Below are 21,860 nucleotides of genomic sequence, written 5' to 3'. Positions count from 1 at the left end.
ATCAGTAAGAGGAGGAGAGAGAGCGTCAACCTGATAATTTCGATTTCATTTTTCAGATTTTTGACGCAAGTATAAAAACCGGTGCGGTGACCCCTACATTTTTCATTAATAATTGATTGACAGCTTACTTTATCATTCCTGATGATAATTTGCAGAATTTGAGAAGCATTTAATGTATACGCAAAAAACCATGGTTTCAAAAAATTGTCTGTTGCAACAAACCTTGGGAATTTTAAATTTCACTTTTTGTATGTGAAGGTTTTTATCTAAAAGCATGGGACATTTGCTTTGTTTGGATCCTTGCTCAGTTTTTCTTGGATGAAACTTCACCAATGTTTTGGGACTTTTCTGTGAAAAAAACCCTTCGTAGAGCACGCACCCGTGTACCTTTCTATGGGTGTACGTGTACCCTCGGGACAGAATACCAATATCACAAACACAAGCAGTCTGAGAATTAAAAAATGATAGATGACTACTGTCTGAGACGAGGTAGTCACGTGATAGATGACTGATAATTGTAATTATCGTCTGGCAGTAGATAATGATGACAAAACTTCAAAGCCCCAATAGCTGCGAATACGCAATTAAACTAATCTCAAAATATCCTCAGTTTTCCACGTGACAGAGAAAATAAAGATTAAAACAACAAAATGTTAGCCATCGTGTGTTGTGCGTTCAAGTAAATATGGCATCATGCTTGTTTCTTGGATGACCACAACGTGTATGTGCAGGAAATACTGCATTGTTGTACTTGTCCGTGGAGGGCGCTATTTTGTGTCGAAATCAGCGAGCAGTGATACCTACATGCATGTCCTTCATTAACAAATTTACACAAAACCAACTTTCGTTTGAAAATAAATTCATGAAAATAATGCATAAAATTCTCAGCTATTGTGACTCTAAGTGTAGATACTGGCAGTACACTGATGACTTCATGTAAATCAGAAGTATGGCACAATTCAGTTAGTGCATGAAACAAGGCTAAAATATGTTGATGTCAAACCTCTGAACCCTCAATAAAGCCTTTCAATAGTGATGCATTCAAACATAAGAACGACTGGAAAAAATGGAATGGAAGATGGATATTTTGAAATGTTTATTTGTCTTCAATTAGCTGTGAATAAAGATTACAAGATGGAATCTAAGAAGTTGAATTGTAGGATAGATATATAATCCCATTTTAATCCTCATTCTGCAATCCAAGGCTGGTTCTACTTTCTGTTGATACTGACTATTCACACAGAATTAGTTAAGTCATTAAAAGTTCTAAATTTTTCTGATAAAGCTGATAAGCAAAGTGCACCCTCTTTGCAAAATATCATCTCCCCACAGGTATTGTCAGCTCAACCATTTTGATAAAAATTGGGCTTTTGACGGAAGTCATTGTTTTTTGACCAAATATTAATATTTCTCAAGTAAATAATATTCTGATTCTATTGCTGAAATAATTTTCAAATACACATTTATTGCAAAATAAAAATGATGAGGTTGTGGACTACAAAATGGCAAAAAATACAAACACTTCGATTGCTCCGCAGACCCAACTTCTGGTATGTGTACACAACGGTGCCAGCATTCGTCTCTGTCAGAGGTAACTGGAAGGAAACTATTTTGGCAAAATTTCTGCAATTTTCCACACAGCAGTGCATCATTGACACAGCAGACGACACAAAACATGATCTGAGTTTGTTCGAAATACAAATTACACTTGCAAATTGGTAAATTCTTATTCTTCATTGACTAGAGGGGTCTTGCTTGCCTGGAATTACAAACCTGATGTAAAATTTAAAGGTGTTTTTGTATCAATCATTTGCTAGTTGAAATTATTTAAAGATACATATATTATGTGCTGTACAGTATTATCTAGGTTGCTAATTTTTTGTTAATTATAATAAAATATTTCAAACTTCTAGTTGAAATGTCCAATCTCAACAAAGTCTTGCTAAAACCTTTACATATCCTTCAAATGTTACTCGTTCCTCGCTACATTTTGTTTATTAAGTAGATGATGCCGCTTCAAAATGGTCTAAGAATACACAGAAAACTCATATATATCACTGTACACATTCTATACTGCCTAAACTTTTAAGATCATTCATTCTTTTGAATGGCACGTACTGCAAGCCTTCCTAGAAAAATGTATACTTCAGCAACAGACGTGCTTACCACACAAAGTATTTGAATCTGCTTTCAGCCTTTCCGATCCAAAAAATGTATCATCATGATTTATTTCGTGAAATTTTTGTTTGAAAACAAATCAAAATGTACACTTATTGAAAATACATTAAAAAAATCTGTGATTTTGTAATGTTTATATCGAGTTTCATGATTTCCTGACATTACCGCTTCAGAGTCTTTCACAGTCGAACCTTACCAGTTAACAATATTTCCTTTTCACTCATAAGTTAAAATTCCTAAACGCTGTCATTTTATTCCAGTTGGACTGGTATTGTTTTTGTTGGTGGAAACACTTCATGTTTGATTCTAGAGTTGGCATAAATGCCTGTTTCATCCTGCCATGTGTTACGTCCATATCTCCTGTAGTCCGCCGTGTCTGTGAATTGACTGTGGCACTTCCTGTATGCATTGGAGTTATCCGGGAAATCTGCTGGTTTCTCCTAAAGATGAAAAAACAAAAACAGACATGTGAAACTTTACATAAAGATACAAATTTAATAGCAGGTGTATTTGGAATACAACTTCATCAAATTTTGATTACAGATATATCAAGATGCGATGCATGCAAACTTTATTGTAAGAGTGATACAATCAGGATCATTGGTGCAATGTATTTTTCTTGTGTTGAAAAATTTGAAATTGATAGTTTAAAAGCCACACAGTCCTATAATACAAATTACAGACAGAAATGTAAATAATGTGACAATTTTGAGTGCCTCACTGGTCAAGGCATTTGAAAATTACTTTTCAAGAATGATGCTGAGATGCGTTGGTGATTTGACACATACTGGTTGACTGAGACAGAGAAGGGATCATCATTGAATCATTTCCATTAAAGATAGTCACTTAGGGTGGCACTTAAAATGGTTTTGGAATCATGATAGAGATTTGTATGTGTCAATTGTTCTGCTTCCTGCAACATGCTCAATAACGTGCGCTGTACATTCAGAACAATTTTCTCACTTTACCAAGTCAAAGAAATAAAGCATTTTCATGCCTGCGCTGCATTTATATGATCATACGCTTGCCTTAGGTGCATTGCCAGAAGATGTGGTAATTCAATTCAGCTTTTGAATTTTAGATTAGTGTTTCTGATGGTCATGCACTTCAATGTGACAGTGTGAGTGTCGTTGGATATATTTGTTGTTGGGTGTGTGTATGTGTGTGTCACATTATATATTTATATCAGAGTAAAAGTGTGAGGGCAGTATATATATATAGAGAGAGAGAGAGAGAGAGAGAGAGAGAGGAGAGAGAGAGAGAACACACCTCTGTTGGAGTGTATGGATATGGAGGTTTGTAGTCCACTCTATGTGTTGTTTCTAGATGCTGTTTATCATGTTCTGGATAATGTCTCGGCAACACTGCGCTGTATCCACTCTTTGGCAGTCCAGTATCTCTGTTTTCAAACAAAATAAAATCAGACAGTGATGTAAATAATAAGGAATAATAATTATTACAATTCACTGGCCATCAAAAAGTTTAGGATTCAGCCATGTTGCCAAATGATCAAGAAAGTAGGCATATACGATAGCATATACAGGTGTCAGTGGGCATTTGGATTGTATCTGTAACTCTACAATGTAAGACCTAAATACCTGAAATAGACTGGAGCAAAATTTGTGAGGTACAATACTGCCTTTGTTTACAATCACCATACCTTGGGGAAGTAAGGACTACCAGGTCAACAGTAACAGTTACAAGCTGGTGAACTAGGAAGTATTGGTAGGTATCTTAAACTCTGCACTGACACAAAGGTATGGCACATGGAAAGATGAAATATTTATAAAAGATACAAATGTGCATAGCAACATAACAAGGTTGCCAAGGAATTAAACATGTAAAGTAAAGGAATTAAACATGTACTTATTTTGAAAGAAAGACAAAATTTAGTGCAAAATCAGACTGACAACTTTGAACTACAAGTATACACTAAACAAAACATACTTTTGTGTTACCAATACTGTTGAACTTTGACCTACATGGAGAAGGTGGGGGGGGGGGAGCTGTCAAACCAATTACCGATGAAAGTAGAACAACACCAAGTCTGAACAAGGTAAATGATGTGAACCCTATACACATCCTTTTTGACATCAGATTTTTACTTCTTAGAATGCTGAAGTATCACAGCGGATTGGGAAAAGTAACACTACACATGACAAGGTGTCACTATTTCATGGTTCAAATTGCTGCCAAGTTCAACAGTAAATATTATAACCATGCAGTAGAGGGACAGTTGTCAAACTCACCTGTCAATATCAGCATCTCCAACTGTTTGTAGGTTGACCATTGGTTTTCTAGTTTCTTGTTCGTCAAAATCTTTCTTCAGAAAAATTTGTTCCATGGAATCTTGGTATGTTGTTTTGGGGTAAGACTGTAAAATTAAAATTTAATACAGGTAATAAAGTATTGTTTACTTAAAGCGATTGAGTCTGGAGCTTTGATAATGGAGACTATCATCTTGGTATACCCCAATTATCACCGCATGTACACTGCATGCCACATAGAAAATACTTTTACATTCAAATTGTGAAGACATTTGTTTTAAGATACCTTTGTCGTGGTTGCAAATGTAAGATTTGTGAGAAAAGAATACTACTTTTTCAATGATACCATGGTCATACATGCATTGCTACACTGTCTGACAAGATGTCACTATTTGAGAGTAGAAATTGCCAATATAGGCCCTCAACTGAGTTTACCCACAACAGAGTAAGCATCTACAAGTACTAAAAATCATTTTGCCAATCTGTAAAGTGATCCACTGACTACGCAGTGATTTATGAATCAAAAGGCAATTTCCTATTCTCCATTGTCTAAAGAACTACAAGTATTTGATGGAAATAGAGAAGTCTGAATGATAAAGGAATGGACAAATGAGAAGTGCCCATTGTCTGTAATACAGGATAATGATGCAACCCGTACAGACTAGATGCAGTTTTTGTAGACTACCCGCATCTTTTTTATTTTATTTTTTTTTTTTATTTAAACTTTATTTAAAGAGGGTAAACATCCTTAACAGGAAACCTGGTTAGCGTAAATGCTAATCTTCCCCAGGGCCCTCTATCTAGCTCATGCACACCTCTTTACCAAACAATTAGCTGTGAATAGGCAGTGCAGTGGTGCTGTGGTGTATCAACCTTAGCAGGATTGATACACCACAGTATCGCTGCAGATTCATAGCTACCAAACAATCTGGGTCCACAAAAGCCATATCTAGACCATTTCACATAGGAAACTATTTACAGAAAACATTAAGAAAAGTTGCAGTCCATATTTTATACTTTATTGTCATTATTTCCACACAACTTCTTACTATTTGTCAAGTGGATGTATTATGGAAATTCAAAGCTGACGTACACATCCCCTCACATACCTCATCATGACATAATATATTCCACCAGGTCAATAAAGTATTGGATAAAAGTCTGATTCACAAATCCTTGCATAATTGGCATGAATACCGAGTTGTATATTGTATGTAATACCAATTGCTGTAGAGGCAGGACATCCATCTTGCTTTGATTACTGTCAATGACTTCACTTTGATATACTCACCCCATCTGTGACATCACCGATGCGGTTGTAAGTTGCATTGTGTAGATTTCTCTTGGGTGGTTCTTTGTTTATTTCATAGTCTTTAGGTTCAGCTTCTCGTGCTTGATGCCTTAAAAGAAAATACAAGGGAAAAATCATCATTATCTGCTGTTATACTTTAGATGATTAACAATGCACTAACTTATACCATTTGACCATATGTATTTAACACAATAGCCTAAAAAGACTCACTTGAATAGAATGGTTAAATTTGTACAAAGCTAATAATTTTTGAAAGTCCTACACAACAGGACAAGAATCATGTCTAAAGTATTGGTATCTTTAGAGCCAATTTCATTTTTATTTAATAGAAGTGTAATGAGCCATCTTACTATTTTGATACCCAACACCTCACAATTCTATTAGCTGTACAAAAAGACACATAATTCAGTGTAAGCAAGCATGCTCCAAGACACAGGCATGCGACATGTCGCTTCACGATCAGTACCGATTCACAGCATGGAGCTAAATAGCTCCATGTTCACAGAAAACAGAGAAAGCTTTCTGCATTTACTGTGAGTCAGTATACTGATCGTGATGCGACGTGCTGCATGCCTGTGCTCCAAACAACATCTTTCCAGAACTTTCAGATCAATCCGGATACAGTTATGGTAGTCCAGACACCATAAATCTAATACATGATAAGGTGAGAAACTCTGACCAGAGAGGGAAAGGTAGGAGGGAATGCCAATTCAATCTTGCATAATATTTCACTTTGTCATAAGTCAGGTAACGTAAATTCTTGGCTTATTAATGTAGTGGTACATGGTGCATTAGTCACTCATTCCTACCTCCATGCTCATTCCAAATCAAAAGTTTCTACCTCTAATGTCTATATAATTTAATAATCCTGACCTACATGTTTTTATGGGCTGCATTTTAATGAAATGAAAAGCGCCCAACAATAAATTGCAGCAATGGCCCATTAAAAAAGAAACAAACAAATATTTCGCATTAATTACCATGGAGGCTAGTTCCTCTATAGTATAGAGGTATTTACCTCCATGGTATGACTGAGTGGACACTGTCACACACACGTTCTGAATTTCAATAAGTGGTGGAAAACCAACAGTGCTAATTGTTACGCTGTGTTTTCACGCTCAGTGAATGTAATGATACGGTACGTTTATCACTGCTTACTGTAAAGCCACTTTTTGTTACCGAAAATACCGCCTAAGGAGAAAGTTTGTCACGTCCACTGGAGACAATCAATCCATATCCATATAGTCAGCTGATCAACAATCAACTATGCGGGTCCGGCTAAACTTTACTAGTACTAGTAATGGCATTCTGAGGAACATCAGCGGGGAAATGGAGTGCGATTTTGATAATTGAATAAATCGGAATACGGGCTTTGGCTTAATTTTGCCAATTGCAATATTTCGAATGAGTATGTGCAAGTACACATGTAGGTGATGATAGAGCAGTATTGCTCAAAACGTGGAGCACTGTGGAGAACAACTCACCAATTTGAGTTCAATGTCGGTCTGCCATAGTTCATGTGGTCTGATCGCAGATAAAGGGATCCTTTCCTCTCGACGAAATCTGGTAGCGCATTGTAATATGCCATGATGGCAAACTAAACTCTGTCTAATACCAATAAATGTTTCCGTTTCTGTGTGATTCTGGCTGGGGACTGTACTGAAGAACCTCGATCACTAATCTCTGTGACAAGCTTTGTTGTGGAGATCGACAGACGAAGCACCACAGACGGAAGTGAGAACACTTCGCCGTGACGAAAATAGTTCCAGTAGTTATTCTGCATTCAGCGTAAAAGAGTAACAATTTAGACAGAAGCGAAGGTGTTTAAAAATTTGATATATAATTTTTGATCTATTAAAGCCACTAATTTGAACTTTTAGTGAATAGATAGAAAACTACATTCAAACCTTCGTCAGATATATCAATCCACGCCTTGGTGTTGTTGACTTCAGTTGCATAGTTACAAGGCCACGCTTAACCTTTAACCTCCGAATCATTCAGAGACAAAATGTCGAGAAATTGTCTAAAAAGCAAGAGCTGCTTTCAAATATTTAGTTTTGCGAAAGGTTCCATACAAAGTTTACACTTTTTCACATTTCAAGAAAAAAATGTAGAAATAAATATATCCGTAATTTCCCATGATTCCATTGTGTCATATGACTGATAACAGCCATGGTGGACAGTCATCCCCTGTGAGTGTCTTACTCATGCATTTCAGAGCAAAGAGACACAAGACTCACTTTCGAAGCAGCGACAGTGCCTTCGAATTCTTCCACAATTGTCTGGTAGGTTGTCCCATATTTATTGTCGTTGTATCCAGACCGCTTGTTGGTGAACGTAATGTCACGCCTCTCGATAAATGTCGAAAAGCAAAATACGGAAGTGACCAGCTAGCTCGGTCGTTCGCTTGCCCGGCGGGTCAAGAAGTGGACAAAAAAATGTTGCATACGAACAAGACAGTTATCCTTTGAGCCTCTGGTTACGACTGTAGCCCTATCCTAAAGCCCAACGACTCCTAATGCATTAGTGATCAATACGAAGTGCTTTGTGTGTCCGCACAGTGAACTTAACTCATGCCGAGTAGCTCTGTATCTGTGTAGCTAGCTATATCGCTCAGCGCGGTTTCTGTGCCCGCATAGAGAATTCTCCGATAGTGGCAATGCAGCCGGGTCGCCACACCCCCTTTCATGCCTTCATACGCAGGTAAACCGTAACGAAACCATGAGCCTACTGCGTAGGTTCATGGTACTAACCGAGTAAGGTCCTGGTCGCGTCAGTCATGAAACTGTTGAAACAAAGACGATATAGGTAGATTGAATATATTTGTTGTTTGCCCAGCCTCAGAGGAAGACCTTGAAGAGTTGCCATATTCCGACCGGAACTGTAATATACAACAACTCTGACGAATTGCATTGACTCAAATAAAAAGTATTTTATTGTACGTTAAATAATATTTATGTTTTGATTTATCTGTCCACTTCTTCGCATCTGCAGCTGTAGTAGGCACACAGAAGATGTTTGTTGTCTCTTCTTTCCTTTGAGCGGGTGCAAGTTGAACTTTTAGTCCACCATAAATACATGTAGTTACTTGATGAACTTACTGTTAATACGTGTTATGTATTAGTTTCAGTCTGCCCTAAAATTTCACTATTTCAGAATGAAATATGAAAATTATGTATGTAACTACAGGTATATAAGCTTGGCATTTAAGATACTTTGGTGTCTTTGAGATAACCATGTGTTCAAGAAAATTATGCTCAGCCAAAGAGGATTAAATTTAAATTCATAGAGCATTTCAGACCCTGTTTGTATTGCTTTACTTCTTCATTTGCCATTGGAAATTTTTTATATATGGAAATGCTCATCTTGCAGCGTTTAATACCTTGAGAATAGAGAACCTTTAAAACTTTTATTCCAAAATGCAATTCATAGTCTTCCTCTGAAAGGAACAAATACAGGTCTCGGCAGGTGATCCAAAACAGACATTTTCCCAGACTGTTGTCAACATTGACAGTTTTGTTTTGCAAATTTTGTTCCATAATATCACCAAACAAAGTCATCTTGTAGTTTCATGCAGTTCTGCAGTGTACACTCTATTGTACAATATTTCTTTACTCCATGAATCAGAATCAGTATTGGAATCTCCAGGAATTTCTGTGCACAAGCCCCATTCCAGTATGCAGAATATGAACTGTCAATGGATTGTCTACTGCGCAGCTGAAGTAATGGTCACTCTCAGTGTAGATTGTCTGCAACACAGCTATTGTATGGAATATAATGCATTTTGAAAATATTTTTTTCAGATAAATTTTTTCAGGAAAGACAATGCTCACTTTGTCACAATCTGTTATTGTTAAGAATGAAACTGAAATTTGGTGAAAAAGAAAACAAAATAAAACAAAGTGACTCAGTTATAACCTGTCTTCTTTTTTCTTCCAATTTCAGTTTCCTAAACAGGAAGATTGGTATCTGTCTCTGTGACAGGGTACGAATAAGGTAGAGAGACAAACATTTACACTAACTGTACTCTGAAGTAGATGCAGTAACCAACTTTGAAGGATGAACAAAGGAGAGTTTGGATCATACGGTGCAATAGGGGATAGCAGGGGTTTTGACAGAGAGCCAGGATTTGGCATTACAGGTGGTGGATATGGACAACCTGGATACCAAGGCTCAGGTGAGAGTTGTATGACTGGAGAAGGGTGATTGTTGGTGAGAATGGAGAGTGTGGCAGTTGTAAAGCAATATTATATCTTGGTGTTTACCGTAAAACATCACCACTGATATTTCATAATAGCTTTGTCAATACCAATGAAGTTTTTGATGTCATCCCACCAGATTATTACTGATAATGTATTCGATTATCAAGCGTTGTTTTCTACTTCTACAAATTCACTGGCATTGCCAAAACTATAAAATAATAGCAATAATGTACCCCCTTCCGGCCCACAATGGACTCCAGCAAACTTTGCACTCCATAACATTCTCGGCTTCGCCTTTTACATTTTGATGTGCATTGTTCAAGTTAATCCATTATGGGCCTGGAGGGGGTACATTATTGCTAAAAGTAAATATCACCAGGACTAAATGATAGCGGCATGGGTATTAAAGATTGGTGTTTTCCTCAAAAATGAAAAGTTGGTATGTATACTCATTGTATAGCTGCAGGTGTCTATTTCATAACTTTTGGAAGTTATGTTTGAACGTAGAAGTAACATATTATGATATGAAAAATTTGCAGGAAAATAAGTTGCTCATGACTGCTCATACATGAACCAGTTGTCGTCGTGGGAATCTTGTTTTAAAAATGGAGGAAACTGATAATCTTAGATGTTACCACAGTTGTGCCTGCCTTGAAATCAAAGATACATATGGTTCTATCGTTGGTAAGGCATCACAGAAAATCGTTGTCTGCCGCAAAAGCTTTCCTTCATCTTTTCATGTACATTGCTTTCAGGGACCAGTGAAATCTCAGAAACAGTGGAGCAATGCACGAATAATATCATTAAAATTAATTCAAATTGTAAGTATGACCATTACTTTGATACTTGCCATATTTACTTTTTGATGGTGATGCAATAATACTTGCAATATGCAGGGGTTTCGTTAAAAGCCGGCCACCGGCCATATGGCCGGCTGTAAGGCAATTATGGTCCTCCTGTTATTACCTGAAAATCATGTAATTGTTGTGCCGCTTACAGGAATGAATAGATGGTAAACAAACAGCATATCGGCAAAAGTTTACAATGTTCTGTATCCTTAATGCTGAATTTACTTGTTTTCAACACTTTTGCGGGATTTTCAGTGAAATTTTGTGTTCGTTCGCTCGCATTTGTCGATCACGCGATACCTCGCTAAGCTTACAGATGTAGGTACCGGTACAGCACGGAACACGTCTATACAACGTACACAGGTTGGTGGAGGTTTGGGGTCATTGAGCGTGTGCAGTAACGCAACATTGCGTCGGCCATGAGATGTGGGTTAAGTGACTCAGTTGGGTCGAAATGGAGAAATACAGACTGGTTGATGAGGAAAGGTACAGCCGATGGCAATTTCTGAGATCATATTGATGCTCATGAATATTTTGAATAGTTGAATATTTATCGGGAGATGTTCTTCTGAATGCATCAGCAATCGCCTACCGCGATCCATGGCCATGGGTTGTAAAATGTAAACAACACCTTGCCATTGTACTATTGGTAGTCAACGTTCATTCTCTGATTTTAATGATTGTGTTTACGTTTGACTTGCCTTAACTCTGTGGGCACATAAATATCAAAACTGAATAATTGAAGGTGTAGACTTTAGCAGACTGTGACGTTTTGCGGTAGGCTGTAGCACAGTCCGTCATACACGGCAATGCAGGAAGTTGGGAAATGGAATAATCGGCCATGGTCGCTAGGCCTGCACATATCGCTAAAGTTTGAAGACGGCTTTTCCACTCCAAAAGCAACAATAATTCATTCAATAAACCAGCATCGATGGCTTCTGTATATGTAAATTGCATAAACAAAAGGCAGTGGTATTCAAAATGATTACTTTCCTTTAAAACACACAGCTTTTTACAGTTATTTAAATATTCAGTAACAAATCTATCCTGCTATACAGAAATAAAAAAAGTGTTTGTTTGATGCAAGTGTTCACTTTTTGGAAACCACACTCAAAAATGCATCATCTTCAACACAAAAAGCATAGAAGATATGAATTCAGAGATGTATTAGAAGCCAAATATCGATGGCTTCTAATACATCTCTGAATTCATATCTTCTATGCTTTTTAGTCCCCACGGACACCGTCCGGGGGGACTTATAGGTTTGGTCATGTCCGTGCGTGCGTGCGTGCGTGCGTGCGTGCATGCGTGTGTGCGTCCGTCCGTCCGTGCGTCCGTCCGTTCACGCAGATATCTCAGAGATGCCTGGAGCGATTTCATTCAAACTTGGTACAAGGATTACTTTATATGTCATACAGATGCACGTCGATTTGTTTCGTGATACGATCCAATATGGCTGCCAGGCGTCCATTTTATTACGATTTTTTCATGTACAGAGCAATAACTCAGGCAAGTTTCAACTGATTTTATTCAAAGTTGATACAAGGACATTGACCAATGTAATAGATATGCACTTCAATTTTTTTGGTGATACGATCCAATATGGCCGCCGTGCGGCCATTTTGTTACGATTTTTTCATGTACAGAGCCATAACTCAGGCGTATCTTAATCGATTTTATTCAAAGTTGGTACAAGGACATTGACCTATGTCATACATATGCACGTCAATTATTTTGCGATACAATCCAATATGGCCGCCAGGCGGCCATTTTATTATGATTTTTTCATATGCAGAGCCATTACTCAGGCATGTTTCAACAGATTTTATTCAAAGTTGGTACAAGGACATTGACCAATGGCACTCATAGCTATGCACATCAATTTGTTTTGTGATACGATCCAATATGGCCGCTGTGCGGCCATTTTGTTACGATTTTTTCATGTACAGAGCCATAACTCAGGCATATCTCAACCGATTTTATTCAAACTTGGTACAAGGACATTGACCTATGTCATACACATGCACATTGATTTGTTTTGTAATACAATCCAATATGGCCGCCGTGTGGCCATTTTATTGCGTTTTTTCATGTCCAGAACCATAACTCAGACATGTATCAAGCGATTGAATTCAAAGTTGGTAAAAGGACATTGACCAATGTCATACATATGCACGTTAATTTGTTTTGTGATACGATTCAATATAGCTGCTGTGCGGCCATTTTGTTATGATTTTTTCATGTCCTGAACTCAGACATGTATCAAGCGAATTTATTCAAAAGTATTTTTATCACAGTATTTTTATCACAGACCTAATGAAGAGGACTCTATCCTCTCTGAGGACCTGTAAACAAAGTACCCATTAACAAGTGGGGACTGTGTCATCAACGATGACTTGTTGTGTTGAAGATGATGCATCCATGCATTCATCTTTCAAAATATCATGATCAATGGAGCTTTATAGGTAATTCTAGTATAATTCTAATTTATTCTTTGTTGTATGTACTCGTTTGTCACACTTATGATAGCGTGCGTCTGTGCGGCAGTAGTATTTCAGAAATTCAAATTATAAAAAAATTTTCTGGTCTGCTCTCTGTATGGACTTTGGAGAGTGTGTGAGTAAATGAAGGTTTTACAAGCTTCAATTTCTTGTGAAAATTGAAGATTTTGTTTTTCCTGATAGAGCTAACAAGGATAAAGTGAGCATTTAAAATTTCATAATATCAGTAATTTATGTTTTCTCCGTAGGGTTAACAAGCGCAAAGTGCCAATGTTGAATTTCAAAATCAATAAATTTTACTTACTTTGTTTCTCTTATCCCAAACTATGACTACCAACTTCTGACTTTCATTTTTGATTTTTTAATAAACAAGAATGGTGTAAAATTTCTTTAGGCAAAATTTGGGCAAAAAATTTAATAGTTCAGTTTCAAGGCCCATAATATTTTAATGGCAAACTAGTCAGGGATATGCTTCAGTATGCTGTAATGTTTGCAAATGTAATGACTTTCACTGTTCAGTGAACATAAACTACCCTGGAGTAATTGTACAGTGAATTTTGAAATCTTATTTTGATGATGAACCCCTTTCAGAAAATTGTCTAATATTCTTTACCACAGCATCAGCACTTGAGAAGACATTGAGACAGATTGGGACAAGTTCTGATACTCCTGCTTTGAGAACAAGAATGTAAGTAATAAAGTCTATTTTTTACAAATATGATAAGCAAATAGACTTGTACAGTATACAGTGTCTATGCTAGCACTCTCTACCATTGATACCAAAGCTACAGTATGGTGAAAAAATGGGGTCTATTTGCCAAGTATGTAGAAGGCAGATATGACCTTCTTTTCTAATAACAATAATAATATTTATTTTAAAAAAAAGCCTTTCATGTAAAAAGACTTCTCAAGGTGTTGAAAAGCACTAACACAAATGTGAAATTAAACAGAGTTTCTGATGATCTTAGCGTCAGATTTTCTATTGTGATCACTGTACAAAGTCCATAGTCTGCTACATTGCACTCTGAGTCAATACATTGTGTATATATGACCAGAAACAGACTGCTGCACAGGAAGAATGTTAGCATGGTGTTGGTCTCTCTACATTACCCTGTAGTGACATCACCCCTTTGCCGTTAACATTTGACAAAGCTGTGTCAGCTTGCCATTTTGAAATAGCTAGCACAAACCTAAACATAACAATTTACTGGTTATGTCATGTACTATTTTGTGATTTTATGTCTGTCTGTACTCTTATGGTAAAAAAATCTATTTTCCATTTTCTTTTAATGATATATCAAAGATGTCAACATTACACCTATAATGACAGTGTACTGGTGCAGTAGCTGACCACAAACTTTTCTGAAACACAAGAGAGCAAAGCCAAGTCAGCTAGTAACAAAGTTAGCCATAAAGTACACTTTAACGGCAAACATGAACTACCAGTATATCCCAACTTTACCGTCAGTAAAAGTTGTAATGCTGTTGAAGTGTCTCACAATTACCAGTAATTTCATAATTACCATTGCGTCTCCATGCATATTTCATTAATATGTTAGTAACACAGACAGCTAGCAGATCTGCCCTGCATGACTTGAAAGATTCCAACTCAAAAAAAACCAAAATTTTATTGAACATTCTGAAAAATTTTGCAGTATTCCAACAATGGCTGCTCTCATAATACTTTCATTTATCCCATTATCCCATTATCCTATTCCAAGTTTCCTACTGACCAACTTGTGTCACAATGCAAAATGCATATCATACTGCCAATTTTCAACTGGCTAAGGTTTACTGCCTTGACAATTGCTTACTTCACAGCATGCAGACTTTCAGTACAACCTTATTGCATTCTTGAAAAATGTACATCTACTTTTGGAGATATTAGTTGTCTTATTGTCTCAGATTATTTTGGATTAAATTTCGAAGTATTTTGTAAACACCAAGGTCAAGTGATATACATGGATTTGTCATTGACACCGTATATTTTCAGTGACTTATGTTGATAAGTTATGGAGTTGACTGCAATAAGCATGGTTGTGGCTTTTACTGTTGTATTAGGCCAAATTCCTTAAAATATACTCTACAAATAACATGTATTGTAAGTATATTTATAGGAATCATATCACCTTCCAGGGACCGTTTAGGCAGTGTAAGATTGAATAAAAGATGTGTACAGTAGTACTGATGTCACCAATGTCTAAATCACAGGTTTTCTGAGTCCTTTATTTTAGCCTGAAGTTTAACCCTTGATTAACCATGGTTTGGCCCACACCCATTGTGAGAAATGGTGATTGTGGACCTGTTTATAGGGAATTGGGGTGAAACAGGTTTAATACACATTTTTGTACATAACACTTTGGTCTCTTTTGTGGAAAAGGAGAACAAGTCACAATTTTGATAGCCTTGGAATGAGACAGCAGCAAATGTGATATTTTAACTGTGAAATATTGCTAGAGTGTACTAGATCTACCTCTCAAACATCATTCAGACAAATGTTAATCAATAAACCTATGGCAAGGTCAAGTGTTTTAAATGAGTGGTACAGTAGCAATGCAATGCAACAGCCTGACAGTTGGCTCATCACAATATCTTCTTTATTATTGAAGTCTGAGGTTATGATTACATAATTTCTTTTGTTTTGCCATGTTTTCTCCTAACAATGTCAGGTTTTGTATAGCTGACAGACTTCAGACTATTTTTATATTTAACAAAACATGTTGTATGTAGTGTGGTAGCTTTAGCAGAAACATCAAAGGAGAGTTATTAACAGTTAAAGAGGGATTTATAAGCACTTGAATGTGGACAGTACTGAAGAATTCTGGGCCTACCCCTAGCAGTTTCACAAGTCAACATAGGGAGTCAAGCAGCTTCACAAAGCTATGGCATGGCCCCCAAGGGAAACCTGATTGATTTCATAACAAAGATTTTGGCTAGTGTTCTACAGATTAACGTATTGTAACAATGGTGCTAGAATGTGTTTTTTTTATTGAATTTTCATTGCAGACACAACACTCAGCAAGCAACCAATAGTATTGTTAACAAGACAGCACGATTTATGAAGGACCTTGCAAACATGGCCAGGGGAGCCACCAGGGTATGACACTTCTTTCTCTCATGAAGATGGAGGCCATGTCATTGCAAAATGTTCTGTAGTCCATGTGATTGAAAAAATGAATGATTTGAACTTGAATATATGCATCAGGATGGTACAAAACGCAATTCGCTGACAGTTACTCTTGAAGTGAATCACAGTCCAGTCAGACGGAGCTTCACTTAAAATGAATATTGAAAGTGGTTATTATCATGAATGAGAGAAATAAATCTGCTTGTAATGGATGGTGTTATGCAACCACAGTTATGTCATTACTCACATTTATAGAATAGTCATTTTCTTCAGTAGTGCACTGTGTTTTGCGAAGTAACCATACTATTGAAATATATTTATTCCCTTTCCAGCAACAAAAATTCCAGGTAGACAGACTTAAGAGTGATTTTGAAAGCACAGTTAAAGGATACAGCTCAGTACAAAAGGTATGAAGCAGTATTCAGTCTTAATTCAACATAACTTGTCAATCATGGACATATAACTCTATGAAAATAGAGTTTTTGATTTTCAAAAATCTAAGATCGTGAAACACTTTCTTACACCAAGAGCTTCAAAATAAGCCCCATAAGTGATAGATCAGAAAAGAATTGTAAAAGTTTGAGAGTCTGGATATCTGTCTCCGAGGGGTACCAATTTCAAAGTAACTCAGTGTTCAGAAATATTTTATGTCAGGGGAGATGACTATGAAGCAGCAACATTGATTTTGTAATAACTCACTGTTCTGAAATAGAAAGTTTTTCAAAGAAATATTGCAATGTGTCTGTATAAGAAAATAACCTTGTTGTTATATTTTTCATGAAAGCTCACATCACAACATAGTTTTACTTCATGTGCATATTATGCACAAAAGTTATAATTGATTGTTTTACAGTAAATATCTTCTGCTAGTGATATATATTACAGACCAGGCAAAGTTTGTTGTTTTCAACCACAATCAAACATGATTGAATGATATAATGCAGTGAAACCTGTCTAAACCGAACCCTGTCTAAACCGAACCCTGTCTAAACCCTGTCTAAACTATATTACACAGGCAAAGTTTGTTGTTTTCAACCACAATCAAACATGATGGAATGATGTAATGCAGTGAAACCTGTCTAAACTGAACCCTTTTCTCAGTCTTATTCTAATAGAACTCTATGTTAAAATGACCTCTATAAACCGAACTCCTCTCTAAACCAAACAATTTTCTCACGCCCTGTGGGGTTCGGTTTAGACAGGTTTTGCTGTATTTGGAAATTTCTGCTTTGAAACCATTATGTTGGATCTTTTAACCCTGAACATGCAAGTTATTACACTGTAGCTAATACACTGTATGTTTGATAAGTGATTACGTTGTATTTCAGAAAGTAGCTGATAATTAAAGTCAACTCCAGCACCTGTTCAACAAGAGAGGCGACCACCAGAGGGATACGCTCCAGTAAGTATGGTGCTCTGAATTCATCCTCAATCATAACTTTCATGGAAATACCTCACAGTATTCTAGATTTCCCAGAATTCATTATGCTTTGTATCCTCGGAGATACCTGAGTGAAGTCTATCATATCTCCCATGTGTAGACAAATTCACAGACTACTTATCAAAATTTTGAAAACGTACTTTTATGCACACCATTCTTCTCAATTCTCATTTTAAATAATTTGGAAAATTATGCATAATTGAGAGAGGAGATAGCATTTTTGTGAAATTTGCCACAGATTGTGTCCTCAGCCATACAGAATAATGTGATGGAAAGTAGGGAGACTAGTTGCACCTGTTTTATGAAACAAAAGGATATTGATTTTTTGCAATGGAAGTGACAAAAGAAATTTGCATGCTAAGTTTTCTCAGAGAATGACCCCTTCAGTTCGTCATAACTTGCTGCCTAAAAAGTATGACATTTAGTGGTTACTTTGAATTTTTCACTGAAATATCTAAACGTACTTTTACTAGATATTATTTAAAAATTATTCTGATGCTGCACACTAGTGCTTACATGCAGAAATGAAAAAGATTTTAGAAAAGTAACCTTCAACGATACAAATCATAGAGAATTGTGGGTAATTTATTGTACTGTGCACCTGATCTACCCTGTGATGTAGCTGGTGTTGCCTGAAAGATTTTGTACTCATGATTTGCACCATTTTTCTCTGTTTGTCTTACACTAGTCAGATCCTTATGAAAGCGATGACAGGACTCCATTCATGGAGGATGAACAAAGACGACAAGAGCTGGCTCAGCTTCAAGAACAGGAGCAAGTTATTGATTTTGATCAAGCTTTGATGGAAGAGAGAGAGGAACACATTAGGAAAATAGAGGTGAGTGGACACACATGTCCATGAATTACACAATACTGGTACAGTGTAGTGTTGATCATCAATGTGTGTCAGTAGACATCTTCTGGTTTGTTACTTCAGGAGTTCTTTTTACCATATGAAATTGAGGGAAGGGATAGCTTTGCTAAGGTAATATATGCCTTGAAATTTAAAGACTTCAATTTTTGCTCATACTTCTGTCAAGGAAATTTTCAAGCATTCTCTTTCAAAATCAAGACTAAAAATTGTTGGTCCCTGTGCTGATTTTGGTTCTGTGAAAACAATGTAGCTCAGATTACTTATATTTGATTTCCAAAGTGGCAGACATCCCTGCCTTAAGTCCACAGGAAAAATTTCAATTATCCGTTTTCACGAAAAAACGTAGTGCTAACTTTATTCACTCCAAGAACTTCAAAATGAGCCAAAACAAGCTGTAACAATGTAGGGTGTGTATATCTGTCCCCAAGGTGCCTTCTGCCTGAAATGGATTTCACAAGAATACAATGAACGTAGTTGATGCAAGGTGGCAACCAAGTCAAACAAATAACAGAACATTTTAAATGGTTAGAGGACAAAACAAACGTCCGCAGGATACTCTAAATAGAAATAATAGACAAAAGCCCTCAAAAGTGTGGTGCAAGTTTATTGAAATATGTGAAATTTTGAAGTGAAGTTATCTGCCATTTTTTTGCTTTTAATTTTTGCAAATCTCAAGGTCTGCATATACCGCTTTCCACTTGCCATACATCATATTAAATGTCATACCATAGTATATCTTTAATAGTGTACATAGTTATGCAACGATCAACCTGTCAGAAATGTATGGTAGATATGTTTTTTAAGTCCCCTCACTGTGTTTTTATAGGCAGACATATTGGATGTGAATCAAATATTCCGGGACTTGGCTACCATGGTGTATGAGCAGGGAGATGTGATAGATACGATCGAGGCCAATGTAGAAAAGGCTTCAGATAATGTTGAGGCAGGAAATGTACAACTAGTAACAGCCAGTAGGTACCAGGTAAGTAACGCTCTGAAATACATCAGGAACTATTCGTGTACCATAACTATATAGAGACTATACATTCACAGTCCACCTGTGATGTAGGGACTGTTGTACAAGCCATCTTTCCCCAGAGTTTGGTATTGGCCCATCATTTTTAATTGGTTTGGTTGATTTATACACAGGGGATTAGGGTGAAAAAACCAATGTGCCTGTGAAAACTTAGTCATATAATTAGCAGTCAGTATCTTCAAAGGGCATTCAGTTATGTAAAGTATAAATGTACCTGTACCGTTACATTATAGAAAGTGGAGTGTCTTTTGCCCCACTTTCTATAGATGTTGCAATTTCCATATGCAATCTAAGGTCTTTTTCATTCCACTCCGTGTTTCTACCATGCCTTTCCCTTCTCTCCCGATGGTGGCGCTCTCTTCAAAAGTACAGTACCAGAATCACATAACTTGTAGCTTTTACCGCGCTGTTGGCCTACCTGCTGGTGCGGTAACTTCGCGGTAACACCTCTTTTGTTAGCTGTTGATTTTCTTTGTCCTCGATTGCCGTAAATGCGGTAAGTGAACAATAGTTCCCGCAGCAGTTGCGACAAGTACAACAAAAGAACGTGCGGTATTGCGGCAATTGACGAGGTGTTAATGACCCCAAGTTGGTTGCCGCACAGACCTTTTGTGAAGGTTTGCTTTTGCCCCGCCCTCTGAGTTTACGATCACGATCACAAGTTTTCACCATAGCGATCTCGGCAAAGTTGGGTACCTGAAAGCATTTCTTGCATTTTTTTCCTTTGTACTCTTTGTAAGTGTACGGTAATGTACAGTATACAGCAAAACTTGCATTCAGACTCGGCTGGTTTTTGATAGCATTTAGACGCGTTCAAGACGCATCCGAGACGCGTCCGAGACGCGTCGAAAACACGACCCTTGCAGCTCATCTCACAATGGAAAGATTGTCAAAAGTGCCCTTTGTAATGTACATACAATACTCCTATTACCTCGCGTTTTTGTCACGTTCTTGACGCTCCAATTATTCCTTTCGTCTACTATCATAAAATGTAGCAACTTTTTGCCCAGTCAATGTTTAATAGTGCAAACATTTGGAGAAAAGAACGATTGATTATATGTTGTTGCTCCAAAACTGCCCAGCTAAACTCATTGCATTATCGATATCGAGTTGACCATGCGTTGTTCACTGTGCATGTCCACGAGAAAATCATTATCGAATGGTCTGGCCCGATGCCACGAAGTAATTGCTAATACCGGAAGTAGCATGTACAGTCGTGGTATTGTTGACAAAATGAACAGAAACACTGTTCATTCATGTATCTGCGAGCTTTCAGTTTGACAACAATATGTTTTATTACACTGTATGCATATGTATTATTGCCCGATTACTGTATTACTGTTTAACCCTTGCGTCCTTTTTACATAGGCATAGGATTAAAAAACACCACGAAACGACAGCTCTCATAGGAAATAAAATTTACTACGAAAACCCAGATCTTTTATTTTTCGTCTTTTCCTTTTTTCATGATGTTCTGAGGTTGCGTCATGCGTTAGATGAACGCTACACAATAAAACAGAGTGATTAGTTGATGAGTACGTTGTTACGAAAAACTCATGTCTACGCAGTTGTAAGTGTTTCTCGTTCGTGGCATAGATGTCAAGCAGATGATGGTCAAGGGGCCGAATCGATACTAAATACGGTCTCACGTTTATCCCGCACCGTTCGGAGAGGTTACTGTATCAGCTATTGTTAAAAAACGTAACGATTTAATTCCCATTTGAGTACAATAACCGGACAGGTATAAATGGAATTCATGTTTGAATCCAATCGAAATTTACCTCTGCTCTGGCGGAAATCAACCATAGGCAGGCTTTACCCAGCTTTCCTGCAATTTCGATGAGCATGTCATGTCCGCAAACGACATTTTACGTCTTCTTTATCATTGATTGCAATAACAACGAAATGTTTAAAGGGAACTTCCAAACATAGAGGGAATGGCTCGGCAATTTCAGAGTTGCGTTGTTAATTCTGAATGAAATCACAAATGCGAGTTCGAAGTCTGGCAACAAACTTTTATTAAAAACATTATTATTCGATCACTGTATTATTGTTTTAACCACTTTCGTCCTTT

The 21,860-nt window shown here is 37.0% G+C and overlaps 2 protein-coding genes across 2 annotated transcripts; one reads left to right on the top strand and one right to left on the bottom strand.

The window, feature by feature from the left end:
* Positions 1-1,072: 1,072 nt before the first annotated feature.
* On the bottom strand, positions 1,073-7,534 carry LOC139132956 (cilia- and flagella-associated protein 95-like). The gene is made up of 5 exons (XM_070699294.1): positions 7,242-7,534; positions 5,737-5,845; positions 4,428-4,552; positions 3,448-3,577; positions 1,073-2,618 (listed from the first exon to the last, which is right to left on the bottom strand). The coding sequence occupies exons 1-5, from the start codon at positions 7,343-7,345 to the stop codon at positions 2,430-2,432; spliced, it is 657 nt and encodes a 218-aa protein (XP_070555395.1). The 5' UTR covers positions 7,346-7,534; the 3' UTR covers positions 1,073-2,429.
* Positions 7,535-7,897: 363 nt separating this feature from the next.
* On the top strand, positions 7,898-19,732 carry LOC139132957 (t-SNARE domain-containing protein 1-like). Its single transcript, XM_070699295.1, has 9 exons — positions 7,898-8,042; positions 9,703-9,934; positions 10,715-10,780; positions 13,927-13,996; positions 16,315-16,405; positions 16,768-16,842; positions 17,764-17,837; positions 18,565-18,714; positions 19,577-19,732. The coding sequence occupies exons 2-7, from the start codon at positions 9,817-9,819 to the stop codon at positions 17,779-17,781; spliced, it is 438 nt and encodes a 145-aa protein (XP_070555396.1). The 5' UTR covers positions 7,898-8,042; positions 9,703-9,816; the 3' UTR covers positions 17,782-17,837; positions 18,565-18,714; positions 19,577-19,732.
* Positions 19,733-21,860: the final 2,128 nt, after the last annotated feature.

The sequence above is a fragment of the Ptychodera flava genome, chromosome 5, assembly GCF_041260155.1.
Source record: "Ptychodera flava strain L36383 chromosome 5, AS_Pfla_20210202, whole genome shotgun sequence".
Lineage (NCBI taxonomy): Eukaryota > Metazoa > Hemichordata > Enteropneusta > Ptychoderidae > Ptychodera > Ptychodera flava.
This window is presented reverse-complemented; position numbering and strand designations above follow the sequence as displayed.